Source organism: Haemaphysalis longicornis, unplaced genomic scaffold, assembly GCF_048455015.1.
Source record: "Haemaphysalis longicornis isolate Haplotype H1 unplaced genomic scaffold, Haemaphysalis longicornis Haplotype H1 scaffold_6, whole genome shotgun sequence".
Taxonomy (NCBI): domain Eukaryota; kingdom Metazoa; phylum Arthropoda; class Arachnida; order Ixodida; family Ixodidae; genus Haemaphysalis; species Haemaphysalis longicornis.
Window position 1 is genome coordinate 152,797,239 of NW_027526407.1, and position 23,902 is coordinate 152,821,140.

A 23,902-nucleotide genomic window follows, 5' to 3' on the forward strand; every position below is an offset into this window, starting at 1 on the left:
GTAGGCGTACTGCGGGGAAATCGGCTGGCACTGCCGAGACCTCAACAGCGGATTCCACCTTGAAAGAGGCCGAATAATTGTCTACCATGACATCCACGTACTTAGCGTGCTCGGATGCGACGACCGTATGCAAGTGGATAGTGGCGAGCTTGGCCGCTTTTGCTTTGCGGGAACAACAGACATAAGCAAAATGTCCTTTCTTTCGGCAATAATTGCAGAGGGACGCACGGGATGGGCATTCTAAGCGAGGATGCAGTTAACGTCCGCAGGTCATAGCAGCGAGCGACTCAGGCACGCTCAGGCACAACCCGCCACTGAACATTCCATGTGAATTTTCCAGGAAGACGATCCCCGGAACTGTCGCTGCGCCGAAAAGAAGCCCTGCTATCGCTGGATTCAGCCCGGCTACCTCTGCGCCTGCGTGGAGTGGAGGCCTGCAGCCAGCGCAGTCTACCACAGCGGATATAAAAGGACCGGCATCGGGGATCGCTCGTCATAGCAGCGAGCGACTCAGGCACGCTCAGGCACAACCCGCCACTGAACATTCCATGTGAATTTTCCAGGAAGACGATCCCCGGAACTGTCGCTGCGCCGAAAAGAAGCCCTGCTATCGCTGGATTCAGCCCGGCTACCTCTGCGCCTGCGTGGAGTGGAGGCCTGCAGCCAGCGAAGTCTACCACAGCGGATATAAAAGGACCGGCATCGGGGATCGCTCGTCATAGCAGCGAGCGACTCAGGCACGCTCAGGCACAACCCGCCACTGAACATTCCATGTGAATTTTCCAGGTACGGCTATAATCCATTCATTATAATATTTCTGAGTCGCTCGCTGCTATAAGAAGTCGCCATGACTGATAAAGCACCCTCTACAGTGAAAGAACTTGCAAAAATGCTCCAAGATCTGACTACTAAGTTTGGAAAACTTGACACGGATGTGCAGGAGGTGAAGAAGTCGATCACATTTGTTAGTGACAGCTTTGACGCATTCAAGACAACTTTGGAGAGCGTCTGCACTGACGTCCAAAGTCTTCGTAAGGATCATGAATCCCTCAAAACGAAAATAACGAACTCAAGAAAGATCTAGCGGCTGCGAAAGCAGACATCATTGAGCTCAAGCAGTACAGTAGACAAAATAATGTCGAAAAAAAGGGATGCCATTTGATCCTAAAGAGAGGCTCGAGGACACAGTTCAGACGCTTAGCACCAAACTGAACATTGAGCTCCACAGTTCTGAGATTGACGTCGTTCATAGGGTGCCGTCAAAAGACAAAGAGAAGCCGAACATTATTGTTCGGTTCGTCTCCCGATCTTCGCGCAACAAGGTGCTAGAGGCTGCCAGGAAGAAAAGGCTCACAGCGATCAACTTTGGTTTCACCGAAGACACACCCATTTACGTTAACGAACATCTCTGTGTGGAAAAAAAAGTGCTGCTCGGGAAAGCCATACACTTGCGAAAAGAACGCGGGTGGAAATTTTCATGGGTCAAAGAAGGAAAAATACTTGTGCGCAAGACTGAGAATTCCCCAGTAATCCACATCGCCCGAGAAGCCGATCTCGCAAAAATAGTTTAAGTCAGAAGCACCGCTCATACTACCCAACATGCTGTCAGTCAGCCGTCTGAACAGTTGTTACAATTCGAGCTATAGTTTCAGTCTTTTACATTGCAACATACGCAGTATTAATAAGAACATAAACAGCCTTCAGTTAATGCTAGACGCTCTAATTTTCAAATGCGACGTCATAGCTTTAACAGAAACATGGCTCAAGCCTGGTGAATCTGTCAATATGCCTGGATATAAAGTCGTCTGTCGCAGTCGTCCGACAAAAACTATAGGAGGAGGGGTGCTGCTATTCATAAGGGATTATTGTAATTTCAAATTATGTGCGTCCTTAAATAGCTTGCTACCATCAGAACATGACATGCTTTTTGTTGAACTTAGTAATGAAACGACTGTGGGTGTTGTCTACCGTTCACCAAGCTCTAAAATCAATTCTTTTGTTGACAAACTCGAGAACGTTCTACATAATATTTCAACGAGCAAAAGAAAGGCAGTGCTGTGTGGGGACATGAACATCGACCTATTTGGAAAATGTAGCATAGCGTATAAAACAATGTTCGTATCGTACGGTTTCACTAACACCATTAAACTTGCAACTCGTGTGAGTGACACATCTAGCACACTTATAGACCACATTTTGTGCAACTTCGACACATCAAGTAGTTTTTCAGGCGTTATCGAGACCGATATTACCGACCATTACCCCATCTTCATATTTGCCCCTTCGGACCGCGAGCGAGCAAAGTCACCTTATCTGCCGATGACTCGAGTCGATGAACAGTCCCTGCGCGATAGATTATGCGCAACAAGCAGTGATATTATAAATGGAACTGACGTCAACCATATGTATGGATGCCTCTTAAATGCGGTAACCAAATGCATGAAAACAACACATTTCCGCCAAAGAAAAAACTATGAACAACCGATGCATCCTTGGGTATCAGCCAGTGCACTCGCACTTTTACGCACAAAAGACTACTGGTATCGAAAGCATAAAGAGAATAAAGGCAACATCTATTACCGAAATCAGTATAAAATCCTAAGAAACAAAGTAGTAGCTGCCTTACGCCGCAGTAAAAAGCAGTATTATACCCGTATGATTTTATGTAATGAAAAAAATCCAAGAAAGCTTTGGGAGGTAATTAACTCGGTCATCAAGGAAAAATCAAACACGCGTAACCTTCCTGATATTGCTCTTTACGGTTCATCCCCGATAAACCTTGCCAACTGCTTCAACGAATATTTTAGGAACATTGGCCGCAATCTGGCCTTGCGACTACCTCCTCTAACCAATCTTAGACTGCCAGCTCCAACTGCTAACTCGTTTGCTTTCATTGACATCACTGCGGCCGAGATCAGCTCAACAATTTATTCATTTTGTACGGGAAAAGCAGCGGGATATGATAAGGTAACGGTGAAAATGTTAAAATCAAATGCAGAGGTGCTTAGTACATACCTAGAGAAAATATTTAACGCAGCCTTTTATGCTGGGGTATACCCTCACCTGTTAAAAAAAGCTAAAGTGACCCCTGTACATAAAAGTGGTGACTACAACGTTTTAGAAAACTATAGGCCTATTTCCGTACTCAGTGTTATTAACACGTTGTACGAAAAACTTATAGCTAAACGAGTCTTAGGATTCCTAATAAAATACGACATAATAGCGCCTCACCAGCATGCCTTCCGTCCCAGTAAATCCACTACCACGGCTGTAGCAACGGTTACAAATATAATAAACACCTCTTTGAATAACGGCAACCATGTCATCGGGTTATTTCTGGACGTAAAAAAAGCCTTCGATACGGTTGACCACAGTATACTTCTTCAAAAGCTAAATTGTTATGGTTTTCGAGGTCCTTCAATTGCTTTTTTCCAAAGCTATCTACAAGAGCGTACGCAGGGAGTGCATATAGAAAATAGAACAAGTGAATTTCTACCGGTTACGCACGGAATACCGCAGGGATCCGTTTTGGGGCCAATTTTATTCGCATTATACGTCAACGATCTACCTAACTCCATAGATGAAGGGCAAACCATAATTTACGCTGACGACACTGCGGTCTTACTACCTGGGTCGGATATTCCCAAATTAGAACAAACCGCCAATAGACAACTTCTAAACATTGAACAGTGGTTTTCCAACAACAGATTAACGCTTAATGTAAACAAAACTAACTATGTCGTCTTTTCGTCCTCAGCTAAACGAATCAATAAAAGCATAAAACTTAAGATAGGCGGAGAAGAAATTACTAAAGTACAAACTTGTAAATATCTTGGCGTCACCCTAGATGCGTCTTTGCACTATAAGGAACACATAAAAATAGTTTGCAGCAAATTGAGCCGTGCTTGTTTCACCCTCTACCAGGCACGCTATCATTTTCCTCTATCGACGTTAAAAGCCATTTATTTCGGTACTTTTCACTGCCACTTGACCTACTGCGTGGAAACATGGGGCAATACTTATCACTCGTATATTGAACCGGTTGTAATATTGCAAAAACGCGCGCTACGAATTATGACGTTTTCCACATGCACGGCTCATTCGGCACCACTCTTCAAACAGCTTGAAATAATACCTTTTTTACTTGCACGCGATTTCAAAATAGCTTGTGTTACGCGGAACATCATATCAAACAATAACCCCCTACCATCATCAATATTTATAACACCAGTCAGAAATACTAGAACTCAATCGGATCACAATTTCAACATTCCCCCGGTACATAACTGTTATGGGAAACGTACACTGCAATATGTCGGAACTAAAATATAGAATACCATACCAGTTCATGTCAAACAAAGTCAGAATTTTTTCAGTACACTCAAAAAGTACGTGCAATGTAAGTAGCTTACATCACTTATTTAATCACCGAAACTTTACTTAAAAATCAGCTGTGTACGCAAGAAATCATTTATTTTTCGTAACGTGTTTTCAATTATATGTTTTCTGGTATAATTCCTGTGTTTAATATCTGATGAACTCTGTACGCGAGTATTGTTTCATTTTGTTTACGAGATATGTTCCTTGTGTCATGCTATAAACCGTATATTTTGCATATGCTATAGTCTGCTTTTTTTGTATTCTTTCGTTTCTACATGTAGTGTAACTGAGTGCTTGAAATGTTATAAATGTATCAACTGCATGGGCCCGGCACTAGCATTACTGCTAAGGGCCCAGATGATCTCTTCAGTCCTGTGTAAACCCATGTTTGAAGAAATAAAAAATGAATGAATGAAAAAAAAAAGAACAAGTAGCGACGCCAGAGAGTTCTGTCTTGAACGGCGCATACCGCTGCGTGGCCCCGGACGTAGCGGCGCATTGTGAGCTTTGGCTGCGCCTAGTTCGACTGGCGAAAAGCCTCCAACAGTTCTTTTTGCCGTTTTTTTCTTTCTCGGCGTCTTCCCACTGCCGCGCCTGAGTCCAAGCTTCCTTAAGCGACAACTTGGAATTACGGCACAACTGCTCCTGAAGGCTAGCACCTCTGAGAGGCCGACCACGAACCTATCCCGCATAGGGCGCTCTTCGACTTGAACAGACGGGTAGTTGCAGCGCTTCACAAAGCTGCACGATTCTGCGTAATAAGCGCAAACACTTTCGCCCGGTTCCTGAGTGCGCGTATGAAAGCGAGAAGACTCATAGATCTCGTGAGCCGGGTGCACAAAGTGTTCGGTAAACCTCTTGAGGACAGTCTCGTACGAGAGCAGCTCGTCGCCAGAAAGCAAGAAAGTGTCGAGCAGGAGTCGACTTTCGGGGCCTGTACAGTACAAAACTGAGCGTACTTGCACTTCAGCTGAGGCGTGGCATACTCCGGAGACCGCTGCGTAGTCCTCGTAACGTGTTTTCCACGTTGGCCAAGACGCAGCGTTGTTAAAGTCGAACGCGTCGGGTTGCCGACACGAAATACCGAGCCCCTTGCATTCAGGCGTCTGTTCCTCGTGTGCCATAATTTCTTCTTCTGCCTAAGTAAGGATAAGTGAAGGCGTCTATTCAACCACTTCTGACCCCATGTTGTGTTTATGTTGAACCCGACGCTGTTTTCATCGGGGCCAGAGCAGACACCACCGCAGCCGTCAGCGTCACAACAAGAAGTGCTTTACTCGGGCACGCCCCCCTGTATCCCCAGACAAGGCGGCGCCATCAGACAGCTTGCTGAAATCAGGTGACACCACAACACCACCGACAAAAACCGCCGCCGACAAGTCCCGCCGGTTTTTTGCAGCCCATCACCATCCCAAAGAAGCCTTTCCAGCACATTGGAATCCACTTTGAGCCCGTTTCCTACGTCACGATCCGAGAACAAGTGGATTGTCGTAGCGACAGACTACACGACGTACTACGCAGAGACCACTGCTCTTACGAGGGGAACTGCCCAAGAAGTCGCAAGGTTCTTCGTAAGTCAACCTGTGCAGCGACATGGAACCCCTGAAGATCTAATCACGGACCGCGCAACGGCCTTTACTGCCGAGCTGTTGCAAGGAATATTACGCTACAGCAACACGAATCACCGAACAACGACGGCCCACCACCCCCAAACGAATGGACTAACGGAACATTTTAACACGACAATAGCGGATATGCTGTCCATGTACGTCGATGTTGAACATAAAACCTGGGACGAAGTGCTCCCATATGTCACGTTTCCGTAAAACACGGCTTTCCAAGAAACTATGCAGATGACACCGTTCGAGCTTGTCTACGCAAGGCGGCCGACTACGATGCTTGACGCCATGCTTGCGCACGTAGAAGCCGACCTCAACGCTGACGTACAAGGATACCTTCAACGTGCGGAGGAGGCTCGCAAGCTCGCTAGAGTTCGTACAACGGACCAGCAGCGGGTGGATGCCGGCCGCTACAATCTCCAACGCCGAGACGCCGAGTACCACCCAGGGGATCGTGTGTGGGTTTGGACTCCCATCGGACGAGGCGGACTGAGTGAGAAGCTTCTACGACGGTATTTCGGACCCCACCAGATTCTACGACGTGTTGGTCAACTTAACTACGAAGTGATCCCCGATGATGATTCCGGCACATTACGACGACGCACGCGACCGGACGTCGTCCATGTGGTTCGCTTAAAACCTTCGTACGCACTATGACGGACTTTTATTTTTTATTTGGACTGTCGCTTATGTTAGCATCCGGCCGATGCGCTCTTAGAGGGCGGTAATGCCGCCAACCATGCATTGGGTTTGTTTATTTGTGTTTTACTTGTACCGCCAGCCTGCGCCGGTCTGCGTTATCTGTGTGCTAGGGAAAGGGCGTGTTCCATTCTTTATTTCTATGCCGCATGTGTTATCTCTTCTGACAGGCAGAGCGTTCCGAACTAACGTGAACATATTAGAATAATCTTCTTTGTTCTCGATGTAAATCGACGGTTCGCGAAACACTAGCCTTTTATTCGACCCCGACGCTCGCCCACGCACGTCACTTTGTTGACTGCTGCTTCGCCGCCCGTGTACTTTGCGTTGTTAGTGGAGCACAAGTTCGCTCCAATAAACGTGCTTTTCCTTCGAAACGACTGCCTAATCTTTGGGTACGTTACAATATACGTACACACAGAAGGAATGGTTTAAATTCGCACTAGATCCAAAGACAAAACTTAACGAAATGCCAGCATGATAACCCAAACCCATATCAAAATAACGGTTTCATGCAGAACGTTATTTCGGGAGAGAAACAGTTTTGGATTAAAAAGATAGTGAACTTTTGATGCGGCATTGTCGGTCTTACAAAAAAATGGCACTTTTGGCTAAAAATATGATTAGGTGAAGGAAGGGTCCACCAGCCAGTTTCAGTGGAAGGCCAAAAAGCAGTCCATGTTTCCCCACATGCACAAGCGGGCACTGCACGTTTCACACATGCATGTCGTTCTTGAAGGCTGGGATTTTCTACTGCACATACTGCACTTGCACGTACTGGCCATCTGCACATGCATATTGGTCGCTCTAGGTGGACAACCTTCAGTGACACGGCGCTCCGTACTTCATGATTGCAGCGCTTCATTTCTAGCCTGTTTAGAAATATTTATACATGTCATCCCGTGCAATCAGCTCAGCACCAGCAATAATTTAGGCGGGAAAAAATCAAGAAAACGTGGTTACATAAAGTGACCCCCATGCCAGAAAAAGTTAACAGACACAATGCAGGTGGCTATGCAATGCAGATGTCCAACAGAAACTAGGAGGGGACCCATGAAATGATGGGCAAGAAGTTCTTGCATCCGTATTTAATGATACGACTCCCTCTTTCAATAATTCTGAGGAAAGGTTGGAATACTCAATGTGCAAGGGCGGTTTCAGTACTGAATACACCAATACAAAACTTGGTGCACACTTCTCCTTTCACTCGCCAGGCAACTCAAGTCTGGTTACTTCTACTTCTCTTCTCAATTACTATTTTTCTCTCTCAAAGCCATTCCCTCAATTTCTCTCTCATTTCTCTCGAAGCGATTCACAATTATGCACCCCCATCTTATTAGGTGTACTAGTTTACGTCAAGCTTCACAGCCATAAAAAACCTCAGAACTTAGCAGACATCATTTCGTCACAAATGCCCTCCCCTTTCTCTTTTCCACAAAATCCGCCTTTCAAAAAGCAGCACTTTCTGTATCCCCTCCAACTTTTCTGCTCATTTTGATCATATATTTAAAGTAGGTATGCTATCTTACCGAAGAAATGAGTACTGTAAATACTTCATGCGCTTAGTAAATACAGTAAATTAATTCATTCAAAGAAGAAGCAAAAACTGGCACCACCTTTCCCCTGAAATTGAATCCATCACCTACCCTGCAATGTTGAAACTACATTTTGCACCGATTGTAACATATCTCTCAAATTTGTTACTGTTTAACTCCCCACTTCTTTCTAAAAGTATTCAAATAAATAGGTAAACTCCCATCCTATCGACGTCAGTGTTGGCCACTCATCGGCAAGCTTACCGCAGGCCTCCGGTTCAGCAGAGGGTCCAAGATCTTGTCCAGTCCGGCACTTTGCTGCACTTGTTGAGGGTCCAGCGACCTGGAGAACAAAACACAGAGCAAAAAATTCATGGTGTGGTGGCCAACATTTCTTATCTCTCCTGGAAGGTAATTAAAAAAAATGCGCAATATTTTACCTTCGTTTGGCACAATAACACTGCTCACCCAACATGCTTATGCCAATAGACTCTACTTAAACTCTTATCCGCAAGTGCTTCCCACCTTAGAAAATACCGAGTTTCCAACACTATTGAAAACCACTAAGTCTTTTTAAGGAAACCACTTGCTTTTCATTGGAGAAAACATTACACACAACTGCAGGTCTTCCATCTCGAATATCTCCGCACTATAACTGGCCCACTATTTAACACAAGTATAGGAGAGCTCGACGGGTACACTGACCTCCAACTCTTCAAAGCCTTTATCGAGGCACACAATTAGGGTCATCAAATACGATGGCAAAACACAACAGTGGGCAGACAATCCCCACCATTACTAAGGACCTACCTCTAGATGCACCCAAGCTAACCACTGCAATTAGAGTCCTGGCATAGTGTAGTCGTTTAATTTCCAAAACACTTCTCGGAAAAGTGCCACCAGCAGGAACATGAAGCTGGTGGTAGAGCAGCAGCCATCTGTACTGATAGAAGTTAGACCTCAGTGTTCACAGCAGCTACCTGAGACACAACCCTACGCCGAGCCAGGCTGGGTGTGATCTCCCCAGTTGGCACCTGCACACATGAGTAAGAGCGCCAACCCAGACCAGGAAGTATAAAACTCTCCGCATTCCAGTACGCAGCAGACGAGGCTTATGAGTAGAGTTGCGAGGGACCAAGGCAAACAAGGGAGAGAACGGTCATCTACCCAGCCAGTAGAGAGCCTACAAAGTACTTGGCTGCGCTCACAGAACTGGTACCCTTGCTCATGGCATAAAAATTGCATGCACAGAGCTGTACCGGCACTGTAGAGTGGATGTGAGGGTGGTCTGGGTATCAGGTGACGATGATGGGATTGGTGTTGGTGGTTAGCGGTGTCTGGGATTGGCCGCACAGGTGTTGGTGGGCGAGCATATTGACGACCGATCCGTCCTGGTGGCCCGGACTATGCCGCAAGAGGCGGCCCCTACCCAATACCCAGAATTTTGGCAGCCAAGAAAGAGCAAAAGCGTGCCCTTTGGTCACACATCGTCACCAACGATCAACCACTGCCGCGAGGACTGCCACAAGGGGTTCCGGCCACCATCCACAAGGCACGTGCGGGGCTGCGCTGAATGAGTACCGCATAATGAAAAATATGCGGTGGGAGTGTCCTGGCTTGCCACCGCACATCACCACCCGCACCAACCCCAAAAACAACAGATGTGACACACTGCTTCCCCTCTGGGAGTTCACTCATGAGGCAGGCATTGATCGGCGCATAGGATCGTGAATGTGCAGCATACACACGCATGGATGTACGCACCTATTTTCTTTTCTTCACTGGTGCATCGCCTTTTTACAATAACAAGGAATCATTCCACCTAAATAAACAGTTTTCATTCATTCACCACTCACTCGCTCTCTCTAAACGGTCCCAAAAAAATTAACCCTTTCTCGGAGGGTCAAAAAGGACAGCCTATGCCGATGCAGTCCATGCAAGCCGAACTATGGCCACCGCAATCTTGGTGTTAATAACTTGATCGTAAAATACCGCTTTTTTAGTTTTATTAAAGCTTAAAGTAATGGGGGTTTGTCTAAAAGTTTGTTTTGTTTGCAACAGTATTATTACACAGTTTTATGGGCAATACCGCAAGCAGAAACTGTACAGGGTACAGCAATACACTAACATATCAATGCCAACAAAATGCCAAGAAACATCACATGCATTAAGATTCAAAGCAAATTTCCAATTATTCGTAGATACGAAATATGCCGAGCAATCATATTCCACTGGCTCATCTAGAAAGCACGGTAAGATAGTGAGTGGGCGCAAGTATGGTGAAGTACAAGAAAACCAAAAAGTGGTCAAGTTTGGATTTTTGTTATTCGCTTTTCCTATAAAGAATAAGATGAAAATCCAAAGTTGAGCACTGAGCTTCCAAAACGACTACAAACGTTGACCACATCTTTCCACGGGGGGAAACCATGGGGTGATGCGACGCATCTGGGCGGTGCTTGTTACGGTTGCGCCAACCATCGAGGTAGCAGACCTGTTACGGTTGCGCCAACCATCGCGGTAGCAAACTATCGGTGGTGATCGGATATCATCGGAGCGGCGGCGGTGGAGCGACTGAGCGGAGCGGCGCAGTTATCGCGTTTACATGTAGCGCGCGTTAACGGTGAGGGGAATGAGAGAGAGTAGCGCATGCGCATGTGTTAACCGAGCGTTAACGCGTGCTGACGCACAGCTGGCATGGCGAGGGGAGCGAGCGCTAACGGAAGATGGCGCTGCGGTAACAGCCGCGTTACCGCGCAGCTGGCGCGGCGAGAAGTATGGGGGAGAGGCTTGCGGATGGACGCCGGATGCATGCATGGAGGAACAAGGCGAGTTAAAGAGATGCGTCGCATCTAAAAGCAAACGAAAAAGACAACACAACCCTTTTCATTTATTCATAGGCAGAAAACAGCTCCTTTCTTGATACATTCAGCTATCATATAATATAAGCTGTAGATCCCAGAACCCAACACACAAAATAATTCGACATTCCCCCTGTCCTGTTGATAGTACTGTTTTTACGTGGTATTTTTTCTTTTGAAGAGGAACCAAATCTGCACCCCATACAAAACACACACGCATGTGTGTCCGACAAGAACCCAAATCATTTGCGACTGTTTCGGGCGCAAAACATCATGGGAAGGTGCTCAACAAATCATGACTCTCTCATTGAACAGGTGGCAAGCTTACGATAACCGGACAGAACGTCATCCTGTCATGCACATGTGACACTACTCTTTCAGTAACGTTACAAGGGCATTGACGACAAATGCAACGTATCTTGTTTAATTTTTAAAAAACTAGCTTGGCAACTCACTCAGCTTCGTCCGAGCCACGGTAGGTGTTTTACGAAACAATAAAAGAACTACTAAAAACTGAAATTTTGCACTACAGCGACTCAATATGGGCAGGAGTGACAAAATATGGGTGAGCACTAAAAGCAAAGTAATTGGCAGATTAACTGAACGTTAGCATTCAATGGATATAAAGAGACAGAAGTAGTGGCCCCACTACAATACACCAGTCAAGTTTCTTTGCAGTGGCTTAGGTAAGCGGGCACCAGTCTCGCAGACAAGATTCTGTGACATCATAGAGAAATCACCAGAAGTTGGCTGGGAAGTCATGGTAGTTTTTTACTTGTTTCTTGTAATACCATGGATATTTCTTTGAAGCGTGTTACAAAATTGGTGTCAATGTTGTAAGGACGAAGCACTATTTACAAAACCATACTTGTATTCTGTCATCCTGCCCCTTCAAGCCACACAGGTCAGCATCCAAACTGGGTTGTAGGCATGGATCATGCAACTAGCAACAACGACCAGACTAAACAGCGATGCTCGAGGTATAAACTGTCAAAAATTACATGACAACCTACTTTGTAAAAATAGTGGTGTAATGAGGAAGGGAACCTAGAAAGAACGCTCGCCAACTCTGTCAGAAAGCGAAGGACCCCAATAAGACAAAGATATGAAAACAGTGAGTGCCAGGAAGTGAACGAAACTTGTGTATTTATCAGAAGAGCAATGTTAGCCACATTTATGGCTACAACATGATGAATAATAAAATACACCAAACGGAACAACCAACTATGAAGCAATGAAATGTAACCTTGCACAAAAGTGTGGGTTTTGATAGTTGCTGCAGTTTCAAAGCGTGCCAATCAGTCAGGTCCCTTTCTGGTTAGTCTGCACAGAGAACTTTGGTCTTAGCATCAAGTACCCACGAGAAAGGAACAGGCGGTAGAAAATTTGGAAACAAAAACCACTCCCCATTAAGAAAACCTTAACACAGATCCACCAGTGGTACAGACCACCCTGGCGCGTGATGGTCCAGCTCATGTTAATTTTATGCAAGCTTCACTCAGGACTAGAGCAATGTGTTAAAAATGCCTGTTTATGCTAGACTGCAGCGTGCATAAGAAAATAGCATGCAGTTTTATCACATGCTTTCAACAGGGGTCCTGAAGAGAGTCTCATGATGATAGTTGGGTTTTATTGGCGCAAGGCCGACTATGGGCAAAGAGCGCCAAAGAAGCTGAAGAGAGTCTCAAAAAATTCTGTTGTGTGGGTATTGATAAACAAACTACGCATAGCCGTTTCATTGCACGATACAGGCAAATAGGTTAAAAAATGGAATTCCATTTTCACCGACGCTTTGCTCCTCAAATCGTGATGTGACATCATGTTAAGAAGGCAATCATAGCTCCCCCTCTCTGCACAACATGTCGGCATTGGCCGGGCTTGCCAAGGGCCAAATAAGGCTACACCAGCAGCATGATTAAACTCGCCCACAACTGAACGAGAGATGTCGAATCTCTGATACGACTGCTGAACATGCCCGAACCCAGAATAGTTGCGCAGTCATCTTTCACGACCAGGCGGACATAACCACGGTTAAACTGAACGAGCTATTTTCACCTGTTTCCACTGCTCCGCCCTAGTCTAAACTGTTGTTCTGCTAGCCGGAATTTTCGCTCAAGCTTGCCCACGTCTGTTTCACCGTGAGTAATGAGAACTTAACCTTCTTCACCTCATAAGATAAATGACCAAAATCTTAAAATGGGAATTCACTACTTGAACACGTTTATCAAAGGCACTTCGAGTTCCTCCGATGAGTTGGAAATTTAAAGCAACCTGTCACTACAAGCGCAAAAATAACTAACGACAAGCAGTGACACAGCGTGTCGCCAAGTCCAATCATGACGCAGTTCGATTGCTTTCCTGCAATAAACACCGCTGTTGCATTGTTTCGGTAATTGTATATGCTTACCCAGGGCTTACGGCAGAAGTGTTTTACAGTACGTTGGCAGGTAAAGCTGATAGTAGATTATAATTTATGAAAACAAGGGAGAGTGCAGGGTTACAAAAATGCAGTGGGCTTTACGCCACAGTCTTAAGCCACGCGCTGTTTCACCAGTGGTCGGGTGAGTAAAGTGCCAGACTTCAATGCAGGCGCGGCGGCCGCAAGTTCAAATTCCATTCGGGCCACATCGTTTTTGCTTGATTGGCTTTGTGCCATTTGATACGAACCGGGTGATTCTGAACAAAATTCGGTAACACAAAGTGAGCTTGAGGAGGGAAACTGTGTACAAACTGTACCAACAGCCAGTATGTCTGCACGCTGCTACAGTTGTTGCCAGACAACTGAAGTGTGTTGCGAGACCACTATTGTCAAAAGAAAACAGTTCGCGCCAACAAATAAAAATTCACATATTTTTTATACATCAGGTTTGCAGTCACAAAATAACAAACACAAAGAGAGTTTACCTTAAAATGTTCTAAACATGATGTCACTGCTAGTTGCGCGGCCAAGCGATGATGTGTGCAAGGTAATTTTCAATGTAGCTCAAAACGAGCATTTGGAAGTCATCTCCTAAATTCTAGAGGAAAATAATTGGAACATATTGCAACTTCATTGTCCTAAACGTTTGTTGAAGCCAATAAAATTAGGCAAAGGCAAATGCATTTTCTCCTACCAACCCCGTTTGGGAAGACCGGGGTGAAAAAATGATGTTTTTATTGAAGTGTTCTGTTTTGCTGCCTTTTCTATTCTGAACCATAAACTTTTATTACAGAAAAGATGAGATTGAAATTCACAAGATAAATTACGGGAAATGGCCATAACTGCCGGTGGCACGACAAATGGCCATAGGTCCGCTCTGTTAATCGGTCTTGTGTGGGAGAACGTCGCCGCCCCACATGTGCGATCAGAGGTGTGTGCGGTGACAGCCATGTCCTTCACTTTTTTCGCTGTACTGAGCCTTTTATTTCCGTATATAATAAAAGAAACACAAGTAAAATAGCCCGTGCGATCGATGACTTTATGAAGCTTTGTCCACATTTTCGTGTTATGCTCAGATCAACAAGACGTAATTTTGATGCCCAGAAATATACAACTGCAAGCAAGTACTGCGGAGGCAAAAGACTCGTCAAAAAGCGACCGGGCCAGCCACCGTCCCTGATTCTCCAACAGCTGCTATGCCTAGCACCACTGCCGATCACCAGTACCATAGTTGTGATATCATACAAAGAAAATTGAACACTGACCATGTATAAAAATATATTCGGCGTTGCGTAACCGGATGCGTGTTTCATGTTCACCAAGTAAGCCAAGTCGTCATCAATTACGTAGCCAGCAAGTGACGTAGAGAGCATGTATAGATGGCCAGCAAGGTCCCACCTGTCCGGTTCATCCTGGCTGGTGTTGGTTGGATAAAGAGTGATTCCAGCAGCCGCCGGAATGACAGGTTCTTTTCCGGAGCTAAAATAGCGGTGTTGTCCCAGTAAATCTTGTGAGAATTTTTGTGCGCATGCTCCGCTAAGGCATTCGTCATTGGAATGTTATTTCTCACATCATGTTGGTGCTCCTTCAGTCATCGCGAAAACTGTCCTGTTTCGCCAATGTACACATGACTGTAATCAGCCCATGGTATCTTGTATACCACTCGAGAGAATGAATCCCGCGGCAGTTTGTCTTTCACATTCATAAGCCTAATGTGGAGTGGGTTCCGGTTTTGTGTTTTGCCGAAAATCTTTTACAAACTTAAAACTGACTGATGAGAACAAACGTTGGCACCCATATACTTGCAGATATATAGAACGCAGTTGTCTATTTGAACTTGCAATGTTGCACATAAACAAATTTCAAAGACCCATGGTACTGCGAAAAATTATTGCTAGACTTGTATTTTTGTTTGCATAATTCCAGTTCTTGCATGCAGGTTATACCTAGACAAGTACACTGCGGGATATCCAACGGAATATTTGAGCTACAGGAAGATGCCTTTCCCGGACATTTGCTACCCATAAACGTTTCAGAGAAACGTAGGACAATATGCTATGAAAGTACCTATAAAATATAAAAGTAGGGCAAGGAAAACTAATGGTACATTTCAAATTTTCACAAACACTCTATCACTGTAAAGGTGTTCAAATCTGTACTGCAAATAATAATAAAAAGTTGTTTCAAGCAGTATGTCCCTGTAATATTTTTGGCAGTGGTCATACATGTGCCCTATGCAACGGTGTGCTACGCATATTCAACATACTTGCGCCCTTCTGCTGCTTTAGGCGTGCTGAATCAACAAACGCATTGCTGTGTTTTCCCTAAGTAGCAGTGAAAGAGTTACCACAGTTGTGCTCCAATTTTTTATTGTTGGTGGTGTGTACTTGAAGTACAGCTGCCTGGTGAAGTACATTGTTTGCATTCTGGAGCCACTCCTTCAAAGGCAATGTAAACAATTCATTTTGTTTTGAACAACCTGGCATGCAAGCGCTTTCCCTTGTTCCAACTTAAACTACTGCTGCTATTTCGAATAAAGCTCACAGCATTTGAGTGCTGTCTACACTGCCAGTTGTTCTTTCAGAGGATCAAATGGTAACGTACTGTGCTTCTATTTGAGCAACACGAAATCTTTTCAGCTTTGCTTTTTTGGACAAACTGCTCTGCCCTCTCTACAGGTTCATTTGTTATCGGAGCAAGCTCAACAGCGGTCACGCATTCATAGAAGAAGCATGTGGAATTTAAAAAGGTTCAGTGCATTAGAAGTGTTGGCCATCAAGTTTCGGTTTTTATAATTGCAGAGATCCAGGGTTTGTGAAGACTTATGTTATCAGCGCATGAATTATGAGGCTTCTCACCGAGCAGAAACCAGCAAAGATGTCCTTTCAAAAAAAGCATAAAACCAGGTGCCTTGTCCAGAAGCGAAAGTGTAGTGTGGCATCATAGCAAGGCCATGAAAGGCTACCAGTAAATCTGATCACACACTTAGCCCCTTTTTTGTCCTGATTTTTCTTCATATAATAACACACTAAAACGATCGTTCTAATGAAATTACCTCCATAACCTGTCCTTCCACCTTTTTGAACAGTGTAAAAAATTACCTTGCACCATAAGGAGTTATGGCTTTGGCTTTGTCGTTATATAATGCTGCTTGAATAGTAGCTTAAAACACGTGAAGTTAAATGAAATGAAAAATTGATTGGCTGTAGTAATCCAATGTAACTTGCCCAAAAACATTGGGGGATTGACGGGTACATCCTTTGCTCTGAATTTTTCATGTGTGTTTCCGAAACAAGTATAACTACTCAGAACTCCTAGCAAGACAAAAAAAACAAACAATGCACTGTCCCTTTCTAGAGAAAGTTGAGAATAGTGTGAAAGCTAAACGCATCTGGCCTTCGCTGAAAGTGCATGCAATCAATCATCAAACATATATAGACCGAAATCACATACAAACAAGAAATGCAGAGGACTGTTTCTCGTGTACTAAGTAAATGCATCAGAAAGCGATCTAAATATGTACCAAAACATGGTTTATGAGGTAAAGGTACACCATTGTACTTATTCTATATGATCGATGGGAGTATTGTCTTATTTGGACTCGTTCATTTTTTTTTCAATTTTGACTTGATGGAAGCCTGGTATTATGAGCGCAGTGTCTCCAGTGATGTTGGAGCTTTTCGGTCAACCAACCAGTCTATGGGGAAATGCATTATTTTTTTAGAGAACGCGATCGGTGCCACCAGAAAAGAAGCTTCGAGATGCCATGAATGCACTCAACACAATCTCAACAATTTTTGGTCTTATTTTCATCTTCACCAACATTTACAAATGGGTGTTGCGGGGTGAGCAAACATAGAAGCGCCATAAAGGTTGATGCGCAGCTGCTGACCAAAAATAAATGGTAGTTGGTATTCCTCGTCAGATGGAGTATTTCGCCTCATCCTGTCCCCCTAGCATCTTCTCTGCCTTCAAAACATTCGGAAATGGGGAAAGGGGGGGCGCTTCCTCCGAACATCAGTACAAGGTCGCAGCATTGGGATAAATCACTCCCACAAAACGTTTTATTAAAACGGCCCTGAAAAGCATACAACCCTACTCGGTATGGCTGCATTAAAAGAGCACTTCGTGTGTTCAGGTTCATATATATATATATATATATATATATATATACAGAAAGATAGGTCGGCAGTCTACAATGCCAAAGGTGGCATAGGGGTGTGGTTAGGCTCTTTTCTTTTTCACTACGGTTAATTAAGTAAACATTAGTTTTTTAAATATACAGAAGAAAGAAAGAAAAACACGCGCCCAGAGTGGGGACCGAACCCACGCCTTTCGATTACATGTCGAATGCCTTACCAATTCGGCTATCTGGGCGACTGTGTTCTCCTTCACTTTCTGGGCTATTTATATTTACTAGAAGTGTATCTGACGCTTGAGGGTGGTAGCCAGCGCCACTCTGACTACGCGGGGAGAAGGGGACCTTCTTTTCAACCCCCGGGGCGTGACTCGAACGTCTACAGCCTGTCATGAGCGGGTTAGTGGCGGGAAGCCCTCTTATGCTACCTAGGCATCAAGGCTGCCAGAACCGAGACCCTCGCTATGCTTTCGCAGAATAATATAGTAAGGAAATGAGGGGCTCGTTGAGGAAATACAGAAAGATAGGTCGGCAGTCTACAATGCCAAAGGTGGCATAGGGGTGTGGTTAGGCTCTTTTCTTTTTCACTACGGTTAATGAAGTAAACATTAGTTTTTTAAATATACAGAAGAAAGAAAGAAATACAGAAGAAACAAATCACAAGAAACAAATACAGAAGAAACAAATATACAGAAGAAAAAGAAAGAAGAAAAGAGCCTAACCACACCCCTATGCCACCTTTGGCATTGTAGACTGCCGACCTATCTTTCTGTATTTCCTCAACCAGCCCCTCATTTCCTTACTATATATATATATATATATATATATATATATATATATATATATATATATATATATATATATGTGGTGCGCAAATGCAAAATTAACTAGTTTCATTTAGGACTTTTCCTGCTGCCCACAGCATTTTCGCCACGCAAACCACAGTGATTTCACCATCCCCAAAACAAATTGTCTATCTACTAAAAAAGAAAAAAATACACTTACGCGTACATGCCCGGAATGTTGCCCCAAAAAAGTCTGGCTCTGGCTTGTGGGGAAAAGAAACGTCCATCCAAAAGGGCCGGTTCGCACTGCATGACAAGTAAGAAGGGAGAGTCAACACAGCAACTGCACACTACAGAATTGACACCTCTGTAAGCTGAAAATTTGGACGGGGGCAGCACAAATGGTGAATCGCAATGCTGAAATACCCTCTCCGATTCATGGAGTGCTGACGTATCTATGTGCAGCCCTGCACGTTCGTTTTGTACTTCCTTATCAAGGTGTTAAGCCATATCTACTACTCAACTCAGTGCCATTCAGAACATGTTTGCCCCATTTTTAAACATTTTACCAACATCACGTCCTGAAACTGGCCCTTCGCGGAACACAGTCAACAATGGCAGCCATCGCAGGGAGTTTGAAACTAGAACTGCTGGTAATAGTAGAATATTTTCCAGTACACATGGGAGCCCCTAACGTAAAGAGCCCTTACCCTTTCCGGCCCCGGTGTCATGACTTGACCCCACAAGACTTCTGCTATGGCTTTAAGAGCAAAACCAAAACCACTACTTTTCTTGGAAACAGTTTTTCAGGGATGCCTTCCTTCAGGTTCATAGCCTCTTTGTGCTCCCCTTGCGATTGCAACGCGTTACACTGAGAAAGATACCCGTTTCGAGACGTGCTATTTGAATGGCTGGAGAATTCAGCTGCTCCCAAAAAACTTGACATATCGACTATTCGCAAACGGTGGCTCCAGCAGGAGTTTCTTTTCATGTGCGGACTCGGAGAAGAAAGATTTCCGCAAGCCTCACTACAGCCACCATAGCGAATTGGGGAAGCATATATGTCGCTGATTTCATCTCAGAGCTGCGCAACCACCTCGTGGCGGTCATTGTTCTATTGATACATCTGAAAGCAAGCGATTTAGAGAGAGGAAAAACGCCGCGAACAAAGCTAAAGCATTACAAGTCGACATTTATTCACAATGTTTGGAAATAAATGTCAATTTTCTTGCTTCTGCTGGCCTCGCATAAGTCCTTTAGAAGTACTTCATTTCTTGATGCGGCAAAAAGTTACCCGTTATGTTACTTTCGCTGTTTTATATTTGAGCAATGAATATACGGCGTCGTACACAGTGACTGGAAATGGCTTTACCTACATCTCTATTTTTTGCCCCATTTACCAGGATGAATGGCGGTTGAACTGTGAACTACATTAGGTAGGCACTCGGGAAGTTTGAAGCAACCAGGTTTGTTTGGGTAAGCCCGAACTGCGGAAAATGTCACGCTCCAATTGTAGCAACCACTCGAATGTGCAAAGTTCCACAGGAATTGAGTATCTGCAGATGGACTAATTTACCTCGTAGCCCTCCATAGGTTTCTGCACAGAACCTAAATTTCAACTTTAAAATTAAGCATTCGCAGTGTACGTGGAATGAACCTACCGCGGTGGCTCAGCAGCTAAAGGCATTGTGCTGTTCAGCCCATGGAGCAGTGGCAGAGAAAAGAGGGGAGCGAGGAGGTTTGGCGATCGCTCCCACCCATAGCCACTATTCAATCCACCCCCTTCAACACCTATCAGCACTAAACTTTCTTCGCGCGTGTAATGTTAATACCCCGGGGGAGACCACCGCTTTACACGGCGAGCAAAGCCCCCTGACTTCGAAGTTTTTGTTAGGCGTGATATTGCCTAATGCTACCTCAGACATAATTCAAGCGTGCTAATCACTTTTTTCCCGCTGCCAGTTTTTCAAACCCAGATAAAAAACAGTTGGGTGTCCGATAGGGCCACTTGGAGATGCAGCTGGTCGAATGGAGTCTGCAGTTGCGCCAACTGGAATCGCGCCCGTTTATTTGGAATTGAGCAGCCAATTTCACCTCCCACTTGTAAGCACAAATTACCAAATCAGATGCTGAACTGGCCCATTCGCTATTGAGCAGTACAAATTGATCTTCCCATTGGAAGTCCAATTAGTGCGAATGAGCATGCTCAATTGCAACCGGAGCTCTTATTAAAAGGCCTAATTGGTTGTTTCTTATTATCCCACTGAAACTAGGCCAACCAATTTGGAACTGTAATAGGACTCTGGGTCAAATCGATGGCCCATGTGGGGAGTTCATTCGGATAGTTTCGAATTGGTTTAAACAAATTGTGCGTGTTCCAAAGTGTAATTCAATAGGAATCATTTGCTTCTTCTTGGGTAAACATGTTAGTTAGCACCTTTTAAAATTGGAACTGGTTTGCATTAAATTCAATGACCTGATTGAACAGAACCTGATTGGAAGCACTGAGACGAAGTCAAACTGGCAAAATTTTTTCAAAAGGTCAATTTTTTGTTTTCCCGTTACTTAGATATGGAATTTATTGGACATCATTTTGCTAAAAAAATTTTCCTCCCCACTGTCGTTTTCAAAAGATACAGAAAAAATGCAAGCTCACTAGCCGTTTAAGAAACCAAAACTAAACTGCCAGTATTGTGTGCAAACGAAAAATGCCTGGGTTTGTAGTTCTTAGCTTGTTATTTAGCAATCGTATCACGTACAAAAATTGCTATAATGTCTTATAGTGTTTTCAACACTTTATTTATCAATTAAATCAAACTTCTCACCAGGCAGATGCGCGATGTTTCGCACGAGTTGTTTACAATCTGGAGCCTTCCTGCGCGTCAAAGGCGCGTCGGATTCTTTGGTGAATGTACTTACTCTCTGTCGCTTGCTTTTTTTCACTGGCAGCCAAAGTATGCAGATGTTTAGATTGAAAAGACGCACAAAACAATAAACTAAATACCAAAAAACAAATGATCAGCCGTGAATCGCAAAGGCATTCTGTCAGAGCACTGATACAGCAACGAAAGCTAGAAAAACAAGTCGAGGGTCCTTAGAAGCAAAACCAGACACCAGCAAGACCCAAGGAGAATGTAGCTACAATAGTGGGGAATTTTAGCTCTCCTGATCATCTTATGTAGGCGCTACATTTTTTTGAAATCGTTTTTGTTGATTTTCTCAGAACCCACTTTTTGGATATTTCTCCAAACGCGAACATTCATAACTTTTTCCAAATAAACATTTTTAGTGAATCTTGGCAAAATTCTTCCTCACTACATTAGGTACCTGTGCAATGAACCTTAATAAAATCGATCCACAAGTTTTGACATGGCCACCTTTTACACCAAGGCCCACCCAATTGAAACGTTCAGTTTTTTTTATTACTCCATCACTATCCTTCGAGCATTCATCTGATCTCAATACTTTTGGTTCACTGCACACGCCAAAGCCTCCCCTATACCGCTACCAAAAATAGTGTGTCATCATGAAGTTACATTAGAGTTATGTGCCCCCGCGTAAGACACAAGTTTATTAATATTTAAATTAAAATATATAAACACAAATAGGACATACATTAAAAGGCTCTCATGGGCCTAAAAGTGTGCTTTATGATGTAAACAAAAAATCTGCATTGTTTACCTTTTTCTAAAACAAATTTCCAAGCACTTGGCCTCGTACCTTATTTTAATTGCAATGAAATTTTCTCTGCTTTTTCGCATTCGATTAGTTTGGAAAAGCTGAAATGTGCCTTACAAATTTAAAAAAAATGTTCAACCATCAATTAACCCCACCGAGTGATGGCTTCATGCGAATTATTTTCTCCTATAAACATTACTTCTGTCTCTAAACATCGTTTGAAACTTTCAAAAATGCTCAGAACTTACAGTTTACATATTCTTATTTACGAAACAATGTTTGTAATATTACAATCAGCAATTAAAAATAGAAATTATCCCAAGCACGATAGCCAGCAAAAACTAAAAAACTTTTCTCACACAGGTTGCAAAACGTTTCGAAACACAACCTCGACGCAATCCCCAATCCATGGACTGCAGTGGATCAATGTGAATAAGTGGTAGTCAATGTGGAGTTAGCGGCTTTGGGTTGTTCACCTGTTGTAAATGCAGTCTTCTATGAGTATACATTGCTCAGAGAATGTAATTTTGTCTGAAAGAGCGTGAGAAGTGGTGAAACTTATGTCGTATGCCCATAGCAGTGTGTCTGAATACGCATCTTTTTATTGAGCGCAGCTCAGCCTCGCGCTGTTGGAGGAGAGCCTGTGTTTTTGAGAGTAGCCTGGTTAACTTTGTCTTGTCATTTTCACTCTTCGTAGCACGAGCAGTATCCTTACGAATGTATTTATCTTGCTATATATATTACACGACCGTTCCTGTTGCAACTGACGGGTGCACAACATCACCACATGGTGCAGTTTGCCATGCATTGATGTTAATGTGGTGGGCTCATGTGTCCCTAAACATTTCAGTTTCTTGTTGTAATGCGGGAAACCGCGGTTTACTATGAACGTAACATATTGCTCGCTTTTGCCCCTCAATTTGGCAGAGTTTAGCCAGACTGCAGGGAGCGGAGTACGGCGTCGAAAATGGCCTCTAAAACCTTCCTCAACCACCAAATTCATGCTCTGTATACAAATAGAGCAACAGACCCTCCCATTTGAAGCCCCATTTGTGCAAAGGGGTATGCTCAATTGCAATTCCAGCTTCACATTGTAATGCTTAATTGCTTGTTTCCTATTACCCATTAAAATTAGGCCGTTAAAATTAGAATTCTAGCAGAACCGACTGAGTCCAATTCGACGGCCCAATTGGGGAGCCCATTTCGACAGTTGGTTCGAATTGGTTTAAACAAATTGTGCATGTTCCATTGTGGTGATGCAATATGTGCCAGGCAGAATACACAGTGTTTCCCAATACCGGCCCCTCTATGACCGTTTTGTGGCATGTCCGGCCAGCATCGAGTTTTTGGCAGTTACTGATCATACCTCAAACAGCGAACATTCGGCCACCACCATTTTGGTATTTGTCCGGCCGGCCGTGTTCAGACGCACAATGGCAGGTACCCGGCTACGAGATATTGTTTACTTTCGGCGGACGATGTTAAAAAAAATAACTCCTACGTATGGCCTTAGAGCATCAGTATTTCTTTCGGGCAGCTTATTCAACCGAAGCACGGCAAGCGACCGTCCACAGAGTATTCGTATTCTTGTGGCATTTGATTTACGGAGAAAGACCGCCCAGAGGGCAACCCCCGTGCATTCGCTTTTCCTACCACGAATGGGAACCGTCCCGCGGCAGAATGTTCCTGTTCTCCAGTAGACCGCTCTTATAAAAGAGATCGGCCGACGTACTATTTCAGGACGCACGCTTTCCATTCCGTGAGCGCTCTTCAGCAAAATTACGGCAAGCG

General features: G+C 44.1%; 1 protein-coding gene across 1 annotated transcript in view; it reads right to left on the reverse strand.

Annotated features, from left to right (window-relative positions):
* Positions 1 to 23,902, reverse strand: part of LOC144143307 (DNA (cytosine-5)-methyltransferase 3A-like) — a 268,623-nt gene that overhangs the window by 40,104 nt on the left and 204,617 nt on the right. The window contains exons 12-13 of the mRNA XM_077675079.1: positions 18,654 to 18,739; positions 8,498 to 8,576 (exon numbers count right to left, since the gene is read on the reverse strand). Of these exons, the coding sequence (XP_077531205.1) occupies positions 8,498 to 8,576; positions 18,654 to 18,739 (165 nt within the window). The remainder of the gene's footprint in view (positions 1 to 8,497; positions 8,577 to 18,653; positions 18,740 to 23,902) is intronic.